This window comes from Salvelinus namaycush, chromosome 7 (genome assembly GCF_016432855.1).
Source record: "Salvelinus namaycush isolate Seneca chromosome 7, SaNama_1.0, whole genome shotgun sequence".
NCBI classification, from domain to species: Eukaryota; Metazoa; Chordata; class Actinopteri; order Salmoniformes; family Salmonidae; genus Salvelinus; species Salvelinus namaycush.
This window is the reverse complement of record NC_052313.1, coordinates 42,623,767-42,638,279: the sequence shown is the minus strand read 5'-3', so window position 1 is coordinate 42,638,279 and position 14,513 is coordinate 42,623,767. Positions and strand designations below refer to the sequence as shown.

Sequence of the window (14,513 nt, the reverse complement as noted above, 5' to 3'; positions counted from 1 at the left end):
TTAAATGGCCAGTCAGTTTGAAATGTAATGAGATGTACAAAGATCAAGTACCTGAGCCAACAGCCCAGATGTTATTACTTTAAGCTTCAGCTACACATTTTAGGTCTTCTTTTGATACATAAAAAAGGCACTATTCATTCATAAATGAGGTGAAAGGTTATGTAGGCACCCCAAACTGAACAACTGGGGTCATACTTTTCCATAAATGACTATCCCCATGTTACCAACATTACTCTACTGTATATACAGCATATCACACATCATTGTGCTTATTTTGTATACACACTGTTTAAGGACTTTTAAAGCAGAACTTAACCATGTTAACGCATTGAAATTATTTGAGATTTGTTCAAGACAAAGACAACTAAACCTGCTGCAATGAGCCCAAGTGAACCCACATGAAGAAGCTTCAAGCTACCAACAGACAGGGGGCAAGTACATCATCAAAGATGCAGTACCCTCACACTTGGCACATCAGGTCATTGTTTTTAGAACAATGCATAAGCCAGCCTAGGGGTCAGAGGAGAGTTTAAAGAGCAAAGACGCATTACTCAATGTTTTTTTTAACCTTTATTTAACTAGGCAAGTCAGTAAAGAACAAATTCTTATTTACAATGACGACCTACCGGGAACAGTGGGTTAACTGTTCAGGGGCAGAACGACAGATTTTTACCTTGTCAGCTCGGGGATTCGATCCAGCAACCTTTCGGTTACTGGCCCAACGCTCTAACTAGGCTACCTGCCACCCCAAGTTCACATGCTTTGCCACTGACAGAGAACAAGGTTGTGTTGAGCACTGAGAATATTAACTTATCTTTCTGTGACCGAGTCTCCACTCAGGTTCCAGAGCATCAATAATACACTGCAGCAGCTCAGGTTTCACATAGATGGACAGGGCCAAGGCTCAAATGGGGGGGGGGTCCCTTAATCTGTCAACACTGAAGCACACCAACACGTTTACTTGCAACCTCTAATGTACACAATACAGAAGCAGCTTGATTTCAGTTCATTTCCATACGCTAGCCTATTTGAGATGTATAAATCAATTACACATCCATGTAACTACAAAGCAGTTACTTTGTAATATGATATTACAATTAATTATTACACAAGAGAAAGTATGCCACATAAACAGTATCGCACATGTCAAGGTGTAACATTTTATTGTGCCGTCTACTTCAATTTCAGAACACTCAGTGAAGTGAAGACTCCAAATGTCCTTGAGAAAAAAAATATATATATAACTAATAGTTTGAGACCAAGTGAAAACCCATTCATACACTTCTGGAGATAGGGCAGGCGGTTTGATCTGAATGAAAGATACTGTAAGAAAACGGCTGAGTACAGGGCTTTCATTCAATAGTCTTTCTTCACAAAATAAGTGCCCCTTTGTGAGTCCGTCCGTCATTCAAACTGGTGGCTTTTTCCTGTTTCTGGAAGCTGGGTCCTTGCTGGTGGGTGTCACTCAGTGCAGCTGCATGGTAAGTGGGGTTGCAAAATTCCAGTAACTTTTGCAAAATTCCCAGGTTTTAAATAAATCTCATTTGGAAAATTCCCTGGAAAGTCTTGGTAAACGTGGGAATCATGGGAAAGTTACCATAATTGTGCAACCCTGCTGAAAAGGTAAGGGGAGCTACTGTGTGGGCAGAGGGATGCCCCTGGGGTCTGTGACTTGGCCTTCCTGTAGGTTCTTCACCAGCTGTGCCAACCAGCGTTTGGTGGTGGTGTCGTCCTTCAGGACCTGGGCAAACGTGGTGTCTTTAAGCTGGTCTGGTAGACACTGACGGAGGGCCTCTCGGGCTCTGGTGTGGGGGCAGAGGTGAGAAAAACAAAGTCATGTTAGTTATGATAGTGAGTAAGCCACTTTCAGCAGAATCTATTATCTATCAAGATAAGACCATGAACACATCCACTGTTTTCAGAGTTCCCAACATCATTTCCTCAATATGTTTTTTTGTTGTAATTCCTGGAAAATTGCTTCAAAACACTGAAGGATTGAACACAGACTAAATGAGACAAGCAACAGCAGGTCGAAGAGTTGATTTCAATACCTGGAGTTGTCTGACAGGCGTAGGTAACAGCGGACAACATGTTTCAAAAGACGAGCGGAGGGCTCTTTGGAGAGCTGAAGAACCATTTTGCCCTGAAAAAGACAGTTGTATAAAAAATTATTTAGGAGGCAACCAATGTCTAGAAAAGTATAATATTTAGAATATTGGTTAACCTTGAACTTACAAGTATCATGGCCACATGGGAGAAGCGTTCATATGTTTGGCAAATGTATGCCAGCCCTGTGTCATCAAGGAGTATTTTCTGTAGTATAAAAGTTGCTACCTGTGGAACAAAAAATGAGGGTTGAAATACATGTATCTTTAGAGATACAGAGAGCGAGATACAGAGAGCGCGAGAGAGATGCAGAGAGCGCGAGAGAGATGCAGAGAGCGCGAGAGAGATGCAGAGAGCGCGAGAGAGATGCAGAGAGCGCGAGAGAGATGCAGAGAGAGAGGGAGAGATGCAGAGAGCGAGATGCAGAGAGCGCGAGAGAGATGCAGAGAGAGAGGGAGAGATGCAGAGAGAGAGGGAGAGATGCAGAGAGCGAGAGAGAGATGCAGAGAGCGAGAGAGAGAGGCAGAGAGCGAGAGGCAGAGAGCGAGAGGCAGAGAGCGAGAGGCAGAGAGCGAGAGGCAGAGAGCGAGAGGCAGAGAGCGAGAGGCAGAGAGCGAGAGGCAGAGAGCGAGAGGCAGAGAGCGAGATGCAGAGAGCGAGATGCAGAGAGCGCGATGCAGAGAGAGCGATGCAGAGAGAGCGATGCAGAGAGAGCGATGCAGAGAGAGCGATGCAGAGAGCGAGATGCAGAGAGAGATGCAGAGAGCGAGATGCAGAGAGCGAGATGCAGAGAGCGAGATGCAGAGAGCGAGATGCAGAGAGCGAGATGCAGAGAGCGAGAGCGAGATGCAGAGAGCGAGAGAGAGATGCAGAGAGCGAGAGAGAGATGCAGAGAGCGAGAGAGAGATGCAGAGAGCGAGAGAGAGATACAGAGAGCGAGAGAGAGATACAGAGAGCGAGAGAGAGATACAGAGAGCGAGAGAGAGATACAGAGAGCGAGAGATATGTACCGTTTTGGAAAGCTCACTGCCAGACTCCATTATGCGAAGGCACAGAGGAATAATTTCTGTTGTCAACAGGAAGTTGATCACTTCCTGCTCATCTGTTTTGACCAAGGCACCTGCCAATCAAACAGAAACAAGTTATAGAGAAACATACATGACACATACTGTATTGTCAACGTAATTGGATCATTTCATTACTTAGGCAATGACAACATCAGAGAGTGAGATTGAGAGAGAAGAAAAGACAGAGAAGGCATAGCAATAGAACCACAAAAATGATATAAAGGATATTTACCGATGACTCCTAGGCTGGTGAGTCGGAGGTACTCAAATGGTCGTGTTTTGCTGACAGTGTGTAAGAAGGGGTACAGGAATAGAGGAATGTGTGCTGCCAGAAATGCCGATCTGTGAAAGACAACAGTAAATAAGTTAGACATTTCACATCATATAGAACACATCATATAGAAGAAAACACAGACTGTTTTTGTTAATCGCACTGTACAATTCAATCATGATGATAGAAAATCAAGTGACCCACCTTGTCTCTGGATGAGAGGCTACACACTGCAGAAGTGCTAATGCGTTGCATACTCTGTTGGACTGGTGAGCGGTGAGGGTCGGGGGGTTTATTGAAGGGTAGATGTTGACAATTTCCTATTTATGAAAGCGTAAGAAGAGGGTCATCATCACGTTTAGAGCCACACTCACAGAAAGGAAAATCATGCTACATCCTGCTAGAGACTAGCCAGTGAGTGATGTCCACAATCTTACCTGCAGGAGAGCAGCTATAGTTCCACAGGAGTGCCATAGCATTGGAGCCAAATCTGGCACGGACTCCCGTTTTTTACTGAGCTCAAGCAGGGCATTCTCGCGGGTCTCTGGGCTGGACAGCTCGTTGATCCACTGGTAGATCTTTTCCCTATCCACTTGGGCCAGAGCCGTGGTTACAGCCTGTTTTACAGGAGAGGTGGACACCGTGAGCTAAACTGACATTGTGTTGGAATTATTCCGTAAACAACAGGGTTAACAATGGTGTTTCTTGTCACCTCAATGAATGAATGAGTTAGCTAGTGCTAGGTAGCTAGTGCTAGGTAGCTAGTGCTAGGTAGCTAACGTTAGGTAGCTAACGTTAGGTAGCTAGCGTTAGGTAGCTAACGTTAGGTAGCTAGCGTTAGGTAGCTAGTGCTAGCTGTCTACCTAAACGGTAGCTAACAGTCAACAACATGTACATTAACGTTACATTCATGGATACGGTAACTTTCCCACAAATAGAAGTTAGCTACCATAGCTAATAGCTGGCTCATTCAAATGTGAATATTATCCAAACAGTTTGCCACATGAGGGGTTCAAAACAGCTCTGTAACAAGTTTAGCATTACAGCCAGCTAGCAACTGTACTGCTGGCCAAATTCAGGCCAGGGATTGGCCTTGTGCTAGCAAAAACAAAAGCCTTGTACTAACTATTGTTAACCTAGCTAGCTAACGTTAGCAACATATTTCGTGTACTTACTGCTCCTGTAGCCAGCATTCTATGCAGCGCTTGGATATTTTCGAAAAACGTCTAGTAAAATCTGAAAATGTGTTATGTTGTGAAAACAGAGAACGAAGCTCGCGAGAGCGCCACTGCGTTCAACCTTTCAACTCAGACGTGCCTCATGTGAAACGCCGGGAAAGTGACGTGACTATTTCCGTCTTTTTCTGTTTTTGACCACTTCAATATTATGCACATTGCAGCGGACCGACTGACAGATCTACAAATAATTTAGCACCATAAATAACTACTCATTATTATTTGTAGATAATTCAGTCAGTCACCATTTACCTACAATGCGTCATGGATTTGATGCTCTCCAACACGGCCAACATAATCCAATTCATGAAAAAACGATATATGCTATATGCATAATTATATAGGTATTTGTGGAATAATTTACCTCTACTGGTGTATTTCATGAAGGCATTCGTTGTCGTTTTTGCGTTATCGTTTTTGTCAATTTTGAGTTTGAGGTCCATTAAAAAATCGAGGGCGTTGATCCACAAACTCGCAATTGAGCTATAATATCCCATTACTACATGCCTAAATATAAACCTTAGCTACATAGATTTTTTTTAAATGTAACATTTATTTATCTAGGCATGTCAGTTAAGAACAAATTCTTATTTGCAATGACAGCCTACACCGGCCAAACTCAGACGACGCTGGAGCAATTGTGCGCCCTGCCTTATGGACTCCCAATCACAGCCGGTTGTGATACTGTCTGGATTCAAACCAGGTTGTCTGTAGTGACAGTAGCACTGTAGTAGCACTGAGATGCAGTGTCTTAGACCACTGCACCACTTGGGAGCCCCAAAATAATAACAATAATGTCAGAGTGGTAATCTTTGATAATATTCAATTTTATTATACTCACATTTGTGATGTGTGTACATAACATGAAAACCCTTTTCTGATGATCTGCATCCCACACATTGAGCAACTAAAGATTGGGTTGAGCACAAAGTGAAACAAGGAGTTAGACTTTTTCATTTTATTTAAACGATTATCTGATTTTATTCATAGGCATTGAAGTTAACGTCATGTATAGTACCAATGTATGTCAATAGGACCAGGTAGTAGGAGGAGTATTCCACTGCACCAATAAGCGCTCAAAGATTTGTCTGTTAGTGCCCAGTTCTATAAATGCTTCTCGATCCATCCAGATCCCCTCTGTAGCATTACTCATTAACCAGTCCAGCCAGCCGACTGTGTTTGTTTTGTTTTGGGGGGATGATGTGATGCAACCATAGATGGGTGTTCATTAATTGATGTTAGTTAATCCTTCAACAGTTGGCTAGAACAGTCTCTAGCACAGAAAAAGTTTCAGAAACACTGGGCTAGATAGCACAGCCTACAGCCTCAGTGGTTGCATCTTCAGTGTATCAAGACCAAAGTAGTAGGCTACATCTTGTATAAATCTAACTGATCGATCTGTCAATGTGGATCTGTCAATTGGCAGGCCGTCATTGTAAATAAGAATTTGTTCTTAACTGACTTGCCTAGTTAAATAAAGGTTAAATAAAAAAATAAACATAATAAGAATTGGCCTGCTTGATTGCTACTTAGCTGAGTAATGCTTTGATCACCTAGCTCAATGCTGATTGCTGAGGATGTTTGACCATTCGAGACTGTTTAATCCTTTGGGACAAATGTCACAGAGGCTATAATAGAGCCACTACTGCCATAGCTAATAATAACCAACATGAAGCTCTTTGATTCAGATTTAAGAAATCCTATTGGTGATGGTGCATATTATGTGTACTATTTAGGAAACGGTGTTACTGGTACCAAAATGTTCAGAAACTCTGCGTACCATAAATACAAGACATGAATACACAATGAATGCAATATGATAATGCAGCGGTGGGTCTAGATCTGTGCACCACTTCACATTTCAATCATAATTATTGGAATTCTCATCCTCTGATCCTGAGATATCATCCAATAGGACTTAGCCAAGCGTTTACTATAGCTGTGGTGAGAAAGCAGAGGTAACAGCTAGAGTGGAGAGTTCACCAGCTATCTGTCTGTCAGCCTGGATACCTCCTTTGATCATACTGGATTTATTCCTTCACCATTCGCATCCGGTGCTCCAGTATTTAAGTCTAACCTATGGGGAATCAGGGATTAGTGTCTGCGAATGTTTCATGTGAGGCTGGCACCATCCGCGCCAGGTCCTGGTAAATATTAGACTAGAGCAGCCTGGGAATCAATGCCAGCTGACCTAGATAAGAGGACAGTGGAGCAAGTTAATGATTCAACCAGCATTACAGAGGGACAGACTGCTTAAATGTCCCGTTTGGGGATGAAGAGACAGACTGGATGGGTTGGTGTGTGCTCGTGGAGCAGAGAGAAAGGGGGAATACACTTCTGCCTTAAATTGGTCTGAGTCCTTGTCTCGGACGACCCAACTCTGTGATTAGTACGCATCATGGCTAAGCTGGTGGAGTGTGTGCCCAACTTCTCCGAGGGCCGGAACAAAAAGGTGAGTGGGCATGGGAGATACAGAAAGTGGGTTACCTGTTGGCACAGCAGAAGAAAGCTGTTAGTTATAGTCTGTGGTGTGATTAACACAATGCACATGATAGCTTTATATTGGTCATGTAAGAAGACTTTCTGTCTGAAACATCGATCTTGATTACCAATAACATTCTTTTTATTTGACATTTTTCTATATTTTATGAGATCAGTGTGTCTGGAATCAAGGGGGGCTCATGGAGACTGTGAATACCTAAGCAAACAACCAATTTTACAGTATAATCCTGAATATGATCTCGAGATACCAACAAAATGTTTTCTGAATAACTGTATGTGGACGAAACAAGTTATAAGAGTCAATGTGACTTGCTCCCATTCCAGGTGATTGATGCCATAGCAGAGGCCATCTCTAGCACGGAGGGATGCAGTCTGCTCGACGTGGACCCTGGATCCTCCACCAACCGTACAGTCTACACCTTCGTAGGCTCGCCACAGGCTGTGGTGGAGGGTGCACTGAACGCTGCACGCACTGCCTTCCCACTCATTGATATGACCAAACACTCAGGTAGGAGATAGAGAGAGAGAGAGCTAAAAAGAGAGACTCTCACATGACTTAGTCAAACAGTTATGTTCAAAGATATCACACAACTCCTCTCCACCTTTTATTTTATACCTTTATTTAACTAGGCAAGTCAGTTAAGAACAAATTCTTATTTTCAATGACGGCCTAGGAACAGTGGGTTAACTGCCTTGCTCAGGGGCAGAACGACATATTTTTACCTTGTCAGCTCGGGGATTCGATCTTGCAGCAAGTCCAACGCTCTAACCACTAGGCTACCTGCCGCCCCGCCTCACTTTTAAGTGCAAATAAAGGGTGGCTAAGTACTGTTGGTAAGTTGTTTAGTGTGTTTAGTGGAATAATATGTACGTTTGTTGTAGGGGAGCATCCACGGATTGGCGCCATGGACGTGTGTCCCTTCATCCCTGTCCAGAATGTCACTATGGAGGACTGTGTCAACTGTGCCAACATTTTTGCCCAGCACTTAACAGATGTGCTGCATGTACCTGGTAGGTTTTCCTCTCTGACCTATTGACCTATAGTTAACATATTGTCCATTTGCTTAGCTGTAGACAAAGCCATAGGGTCAGTTTCAGTGCAGTGCACCTTGACTCTGTGTATTCTTTCTCATATGGTAATCATCCCCAGCTTACAATTGGCTCATTCATCCCCCTCCTCTCCCGTAACTATTTCCCAGGTCGCTGCTGTAAATGAGAATGTGTTCTCAGTCAACTTACCTGGTAAAATAATGGTATTGTTCTCAGAAAGCCACACAAAGGTGAATAAGACACATTGTCGTTTCTCCAAAGTGTATCTTTATGGAGAAGCAGCGAGGAAGGAGAACAAGAGATCTCTTCCCTCTGTCCGGGCAGGGGAGTATGAGGCCTTGTCTGAGAAAGTGAGTTTGACCTAACTTCATTGTATTCGTACCCTATGGGCAACATTTCCCTCATTGTAAAAGAGCATAGATCTGTGAAAAATAAGCTAAAAATGAAAAGCAGTACTTTACTTTACAGACGTTTTTTTTGTGTGAGAAGAACCATTTTCGGGATCCGCCCTTGTCTCACTAACACTGCTCTAGTTAAACTCCTAGGCTAGTGATTGGCATCGGCTGATGCAGAAGAAATAGACGAATCCAATGTAAAAAAACAAAGTCTGTAGCTCAAACACACAATGTTTAAGAGGGGTTGGAAGCACTAAATTATACCGTTGTGTCTATTGTCCTCAGTTGAAGAGGACAGAGTGGGCTCCTGACTATGGCCCTGCCGCCTTCGTGCCCTCCTGGGGAGCTACAGTAGCAGGCGCTCGCAAATTCCTGGTTGCCTACAACATAAACCTCCTCAGCACCAAGGAACAAGCCCATCGGATCGCACTAGATATCCGGGAACAGGGCAGAAGCAAAGACCAGGTAGGGTAGGCTCGCTACTGTACATCTTGATCGCCCAATGTCAGAGATGAAGGACACACAGCTACTTTGGCTTCGGAAGAGATTCCACTCATTTTTCGGAGACATCATTGTCTTCCTCTTCTTTATAACTGATGCTGATCTAATAAAGGCCTATTTTTGAGTCATATGCCTTGTCTGCTTCCAAAGAGAGTAACATGATCGATTTGTATTGTAGCCGGGTCGGCTGAAGAAGGTGCAGGGAATGGGCTGGTACCTGGAAGAGGCGAACATAGCCCAGGTGTCCACCAACATCCTGGACTTTGAGCTGACGCCCGTCCACGCTGTTTACGAAGAGGTCTGCAGTGCTGCCAAGGTACAACAACACAACAACAGCCACAGCTGCAAACAGTACAGCATTATTGTACAAAACCCTCTCACTGAGCTGCTGGTTTGAACCATTGACATAAGGACAACTAATAATGTCAAAATGTTCAGCCAGTTTGACACCTCTCCTCCCTTCCTTCTCCTCCCCAGGACCTGAACCTGCCAGTGGTGGGCTCTCAGATTGTAGGCATCATGCCTCTGAGAGCCGTGCTGGACTGTGCTGACTTCTACATCCAGAGAGACAGGCTCTTCATTGTGGAGGAGGAGCACAAGGTCCGTCTGGTCATCAGTAAACTTGGGCTTGATTCACTTGGGCCTTTCGTCGCCAAAGAGAAAATCATAGAGTGAGTACCAATGAGTGCACTATTATCATGGTCTAAGGGACTTTTCCCATTCTAGGTATTCAAATCTATTTCTATGGTTGTGACTCTAGGTACATGGTGGAGAGGACTGAGGAGGACAAGCGTCTGGTGTCTCTGTCTCTGCAGCAGTTTGTCCGCAGCGTGGGAGCCAGAACCGCTGCTCCAGGAGGAGGGTCAGTCTCTGCTGCCGTCGCTGCAATGGTACAACCATCATTAATATCATGTAGATGACTATATTCCCCTTATGACCTTGCCCAGCACATAGGAATAAACCAATATAAAGTATGTACAATACAAGGAGTCAAAGGTGTGTGTGTGTGTGTGCGTTTCAGGGGGCTGCTCTGGGAGCCATGGTGGGTCAGATGACCTACGGGAAGAGGCAGTTTGACAGCCTGGACAGCATCATGAGGAGACTCATCCCTCCCTTCCATCAGGCCATGAATGAACTGCTGGTCATGGTAGACGCAGACTCCAAGGCATTCAGTCGCTACATGGTGAGAGGAAAACATATCATGGAAACCTTCAGTCTGGGTTAACCGGGCTAGGGAAAGCAGGAACTATACAGGGAAAAGCTAGACTGAAATCCTAACTGAATATTTTTCACTATTGTTTCACTTTATTCCGTTTCAGAGCATATTCAGATTGGATTCCAAGCTAAGAAAAAAAATACTTAGCTAAACTTATGCCTTGAGAAAAAAGAAACAAAAAAGAAATGTTTTATTGTCACGTACACCGGATAGGTGCAGTGAAATGTGTTGTTTTACAGGGTCAGCCATAGTAGTACGGAGCCCCTGGAACAAATTAGGTTTAAGTGCCCTTGCTCAAGGGCACATCGACAGATTTTTTTCACCTTGTCGGCTCGGGCATTCAAACCAGCGACCTTTCGGATACTGCCCCAATGAGCTAACCGCTGGGCTACCTGCCGCTCGATGCGACCCCACCCGACGCGACCCTGCCCTGCCTTTTAGCGAAGCAGAGAGTCGTACAAAATATGATGAATATTTCTTCTGATGATAAAAGTTCAGGTGAAGAGCGAGTGATAAAAACTATGTTTTTGTTCCTTGTAAATGCTTACTTTGAAGGTTCGACCCAAGGTAAGATCTTGATGTTTGCTGTATTGTGACTTTGCTATGAAAATGTAGTGGAATGTAATCTTTTACTCCTGTTTTATAAGGTTTAACTTTCTCGTTTTCAGGCTGCATTGAAGATGCCAAGAAACACATCAGATGAAGACAAAAGGTGATTGCCATGCTACCAACATATGGCAGTTCTGTCGAATCCAAGATGTCAGAGAAGCATGTCATTAAAGTAGATTAATTAAGCACACACACACACACACACACACACACACACACACACACACACACACACACACACACACACACACACACACACACACACACACACACACACACACACACACACACACACACACACACACACACACACACACACACCTCTAAACAGCACAGCACGTTGGAACTGTTTCAAACCATCTTTACTTCAGATTGACATCTATGGAAACTCATTACATTTACATTTAAGTCATTTAGCAGACGCTCTTATCCAGAGCGACTTACAAGTACATACATTCATGCTTTTTTTGTACCGTACATTCTCCTGTATCCCGCCCTCACCTGTCACCTCACATCATTTTACCTGGCAAGCAACCTGGCCTATCCCTGTAAACATGTAAAGCAGGCTTTCCCAAAGAAGACGGGTTTACTGTAGTTCATTTACTGCCAGCTCACCTGTACTAACTGTACGTAAGGTGTAGTTTTGTAGTCATGGTGTAGTCTTGTCATGCTCCAAATCGATCTAATTTCTCTACTCTTCCTCTTTCCTATACCTTATACCTATCCCCACCCCTAATCCTGCTTCTACCCCTACCCTGGTCTTGCTTCTGACCTGCCTCTTCCCCTATCCCTACGTAATTCTGCCTTACCATTACCCCTATCCCTGTTCCTGCCCCAGGAGGGAAGATGCCATGCAGGAGGGTCTGAAGCAAGCCGTGGCGGTCCCACTGTCTCTGGCGGAACGAGTCAACCTGCTGTGGCCTTGTCTAAAGGAAATGGTGCTCTACGGAAACGTGGCCTGCAAGTCTGACCTCCAGGTACCGTGACTGAAACCGTAGAGAAATTGGAACTTTGCAAGCACACCTGAGTGGCTTCTATGCAGTCGTTTATTTGCTTGAGGGCAGATACCGACATGCTTTAATGACCTAACTGTGGACCATTTTGTTTCGTGCCAACTGCTTATCTACACATACCATCTTACTGGCATACCGTAAAACAGCATCTCAAAACACCAGGGCACCCATAAGTGTCTCTATTGAGTCTGGTTGCAAAACATTTTCTGACAGATGCCCCAGAGCTATGACATGCATTGTACTGTAGACAGCCTACAAAGCATCTTCCTTATATGGTTTTTATTTGTGGTGTTGCAGGTAGCAGCTAAAGCCCTGGAAACGGCAGTGTTTGGAGCCTACTACAACGTTGCGATCAACCTCAAGGGTATCGCAGATGAGTCCTTCAAAGTGTCTGTAAGTTACAATGTAGCCTATAGGTCTTTCTCGCTCCAAAATGATGTAGCCTAGGTTACAACGTAGGTAATCTATCAGTACTGGAAAATGAATCAAAACAAAAAAAGGCTCGATTTTGGTGAGAGCCAGTGGATTATTACATTGTTATACAGTTATTTCATAGTTACACTTATACACTCGTGTTTTGTGTTTTGCAGACTCAACAGAGAGCATCAGCTCTGCTTACTGAGGCCAGGGAGAGTGCTAATGCAGTCCTGGATGCTGCAGAGAGAAAAGAGTGAAGAAGTTACCACATTACTAAAGCATCACCCACTGCCTGCCTAAGCCTCAAACCAGGCTTTCAAAACCATCAATTCTCATAACACTTTACAAAATAAAATGGGTTCACATCAATAAATGCTCGATCAACTACTCCTCAATGGTACTCCTTTGCTTTATTAGGAATTCAAGAAATACTTGCGTCATGTACTGTATAGCAGCAGCCTACACCAAGCCAAGATATCACAGTCAAAGGTGTTCTAAATCACATTAAATGGAATAGTACCACAATGTTTCTTCTTCTCTCTTCCATGTGAAGCTATGCTGATAGAGTAGTATTATTTGCTTCTGAATGACAAAGTGATGCAAGGTGTGTTTCGGGACATGAACCCCGTCCATACCTCCAACTGTGTAGTACAATAACCAGGATGACATGACGGGAATAAAAGGGTGTAGTCTATCCAGTTTGTTTAAGTAAGAGAACATCCTTCACACAAGACAAGGGACAGAATCGAGAGCTGCTTGCGTACCAGTTACGGGCGTGTACACTCTTCATTTAATCTGGGTTCTATGTTCAAAATGTAAAATATATGCACTATTTATTTTAGCTTTCTGGCACATATTCAGTATTTGCATATCTCAAATGAGTATTCATTATTCTTTTGATTACATGTAATGTCTTGGAATACCTTCAGATTTTGAACAAGGAACTTTTGGGCAGGTCAATCTGTTTTATAGCCTTACATTAATATTAATATGATAAAACAGTGATTAAAAAACGTAATCCTTTGTTGCAATTTTCTTATCAAAGTAACATATTTAATCGCCGGAAATGTTTGACAGCAGCTCAGGTAAAATACCCTCATTGTTTTGTCTGCTCGACATATAACATTTCATGAACATATTTTGCCTAGCCGTGTTTTATTGATCATTTTCTTTTTGACTGCTTGTCTCTTCTAGGGGGTCGTCACCCCTCGGGGTATGACTTAGATCAGCAGAAACAGCCTCATGGTGGCCCAGGGGGACCGGGGGGCTGTCCTCCTGGGGATAAGGACCACCACTCTGGGGGGAAGAGACCATGGTCCTCCAGAGGGTTGCTACCCCCCCAGACCGCAGAGGCAGTGGTGACCATGGAGGCAGACACAGCCCTGGTGGCAGAGGTGGTGGGGATCACCACGGTTGCCATGGTGGTCACCGCGGTTGCCATGGAGATCATGGCGGTAAACACGGTAACCCTGGTCGTAGAGACCATCACAGTCATGGTAGTGGTAGGGAAAAGTGATAGCGATGGTGGTCATGGTCACGGTTGTTGAGGAGGCCATGGGCGTCGCCACAAGAGGCACCGAAGAGTAATATAGTAAAACACTTTATAAGTGAAATTCAGCCATGATTTTCTGAATTACCTTGACCCAATAACACTATACATCATCCATGTACCCATTGTATAAACTTGCTTTCAATTGTATTTGAATAATCTTCAAAACTAATAATAAACCATTGAAGCAAACTGTTTTGAAAATTGAGTTTTCCTTTGAAGATTTACAAAAATTATTGTAACAACACAAGGAACTTTATCTAATGGTTAAAATATTGTGTGCTACCCTTATTTACTCAGTAGCCATGGAGCTAACACTGACATAACCCACGGTCCAAAATAACATGATGCAGTCACCACCATGCTTGAAAATATGAAGAGTGGTACTCAGTGATGTGTTGTGTTGGATTTGACCCAAACATAACACTTTGTATTCAGGTCATAAAGTTACTTACATTTATTTGCCATATTTTCTGCATGTTTTAGAATATTTTTTATTCTGTACGGGCTTCCTTCTTTTGACTGTCGTTTAGATTAGTATAGTGGAGTAACTACAATGTTGTTGATCCATCCTCAGTTTTC

The 14,513-nt window shown here is 43.6% G+C and overlaps 2 protein-coding genes across 6 annotated transcripts; one reads left to right on the top strand and one right to left on the bottom strand.

The window, feature by feature from the left end:
* Positions 1-1,137: 1,137 nt before the first annotated feature.
* LOC120051254 (CCR4-NOT transcription complex subunit 9) lies at positions 1,138-5,679 on the bottom strand. 3 transcript variants are annotated; one of them, XM_038998018.1, is made up of 8 exons: positions 5,521-5,679; positions 3,882-4,061; positions 3,649-3,764; positions 3,406-3,515; positions 3,117-3,226; positions 2,236-2,334; positions 2,052-2,143; positions 1,138-1,802 (listed from the first exon to the last, which is right to left on the bottom strand). In XM_038998018.1, exons 1-8 carry the CDS (start codon positions 5,542-5,544, stop codon positions 1,634-1,636), a joined length of 900 nt encoding a protein of 299 aa, XP_038853946.1. In that variant the 5' UTR covers positions 5,545-5,679; the 3' UTR covers positions 1,138-1,633. The 3 variants fall into 3 exon arrangements, with proteins under 3 accessions (XP_038853946.1, XP_038853948.1, XP_038853947.1); XM_038998020.1 differs by lacking the exon at positions 5,521-5,679 and adding an exon at positions 5,044-5,298; XM_038998019.1 differs by lacking the exon at positions 5,521-5,679 and adding an exon at positions 4,620-4,974.
* A 1,255-nt stretch (positions 5,680-6,934) lies between these two features.
* Positions 6,935-12,777, top strand: LOC120051253 (formimidoyltransferase-cyclodeaminase-like). 3 transcript variants are annotated; one of them, XM_038998016.1, is made up of 13 exons: positions 6,937-7,131; positions 7,506-7,689; positions 8,064-8,192; positions 8,493-8,581; positions 8,912-9,091; positions 9,306-9,443; positions 9,605-9,798; positions 9,888-10,017; positions 10,149-10,310; positions 11,012-11,055; positions 11,791-11,929; positions 12,263-12,358; positions 12,556-12,777. In XM_038998016.1, the coding sequence occupies exons 1-13, from the start codon at positions 7,078-7,080 to the stop codon at positions 12,637-12,639; spliced, it is 1,623 nt and encodes a 540-aa protein (XP_038853944.1). In that variant the 5' UTR covers positions 6,937-7,077; the 3' UTR covers positions 12,640-12,777. The 3 variants fall into 3 exon arrangements, with proteins under 3 accessions (XP_038853945.1, XP_038853944.1, XP_038853943.1); XM_038998015.1 differs by having other exon boundaries at positions 8,448-8,581; XM_038998017.1 differs by lacking the exons at positions 11,012-11,055; positions 11,791-11,929; positions 12,263-12,358; positions 12,556-12,777 and adding an exon at positions 10,583-11,004 and having other exon boundaries at positions 6,935-7,131; positions 8,448-8,581.
* The last annotated feature ends 1,736 nt before the right edge of the window (positions 12,778-14,513 follow it).

What these genes read in the sequence shown, in the direction of transcription:
- LOC120051254 (XM_038998018.1), bottom strand. Translation starts at nt 5,544, where the DNA reads ATGTTATGTACACACATCACAAAT. An exon ending in TATGTACACACATCACAAAT is followed by an intron (nt 4,062 to 5,520) that starts GTGAGTATAATA and finishes CCTGTAAAACAG; the next exon opens with GCTGTAACCACGGCTCTGGC. An exon ending in CACCAGCCTAGGAGTCATCG is followed by an intron (nt 3,227 to 3,405) that starts GTAAATATCCTT and finishes TTTGATTGGCAG; the next exon opens with GTGCCTTGGTCAAAACAGAT.
- LOC120051253 (XM_038998015.1), top strand. Translation starts at nt 7,078, where the DNA reads ATGGCTAAGCTGGTGGAGTGTGTGCCCAACTTCTCCGAGGGCCGGAAC. An exon ending in ATGAGGCCTTGTCTGAGAAA is followed by an intron (nt 8,582 to 8,911) that starts GTGAGTTTGACC and finishes TATTGTCCTCAG; the next exon opens with TTGAAGAGGACAGAGTGGGC. An exon ending in CTGCTGCCGTCGCTGCAATG is followed by an intron (nt 10,018 to 10,148) that starts GTACAACCATCA and finishes TGTGCGTTTCAG; the next exon opens with GGGGCTGCTCTGGGAGCCAT.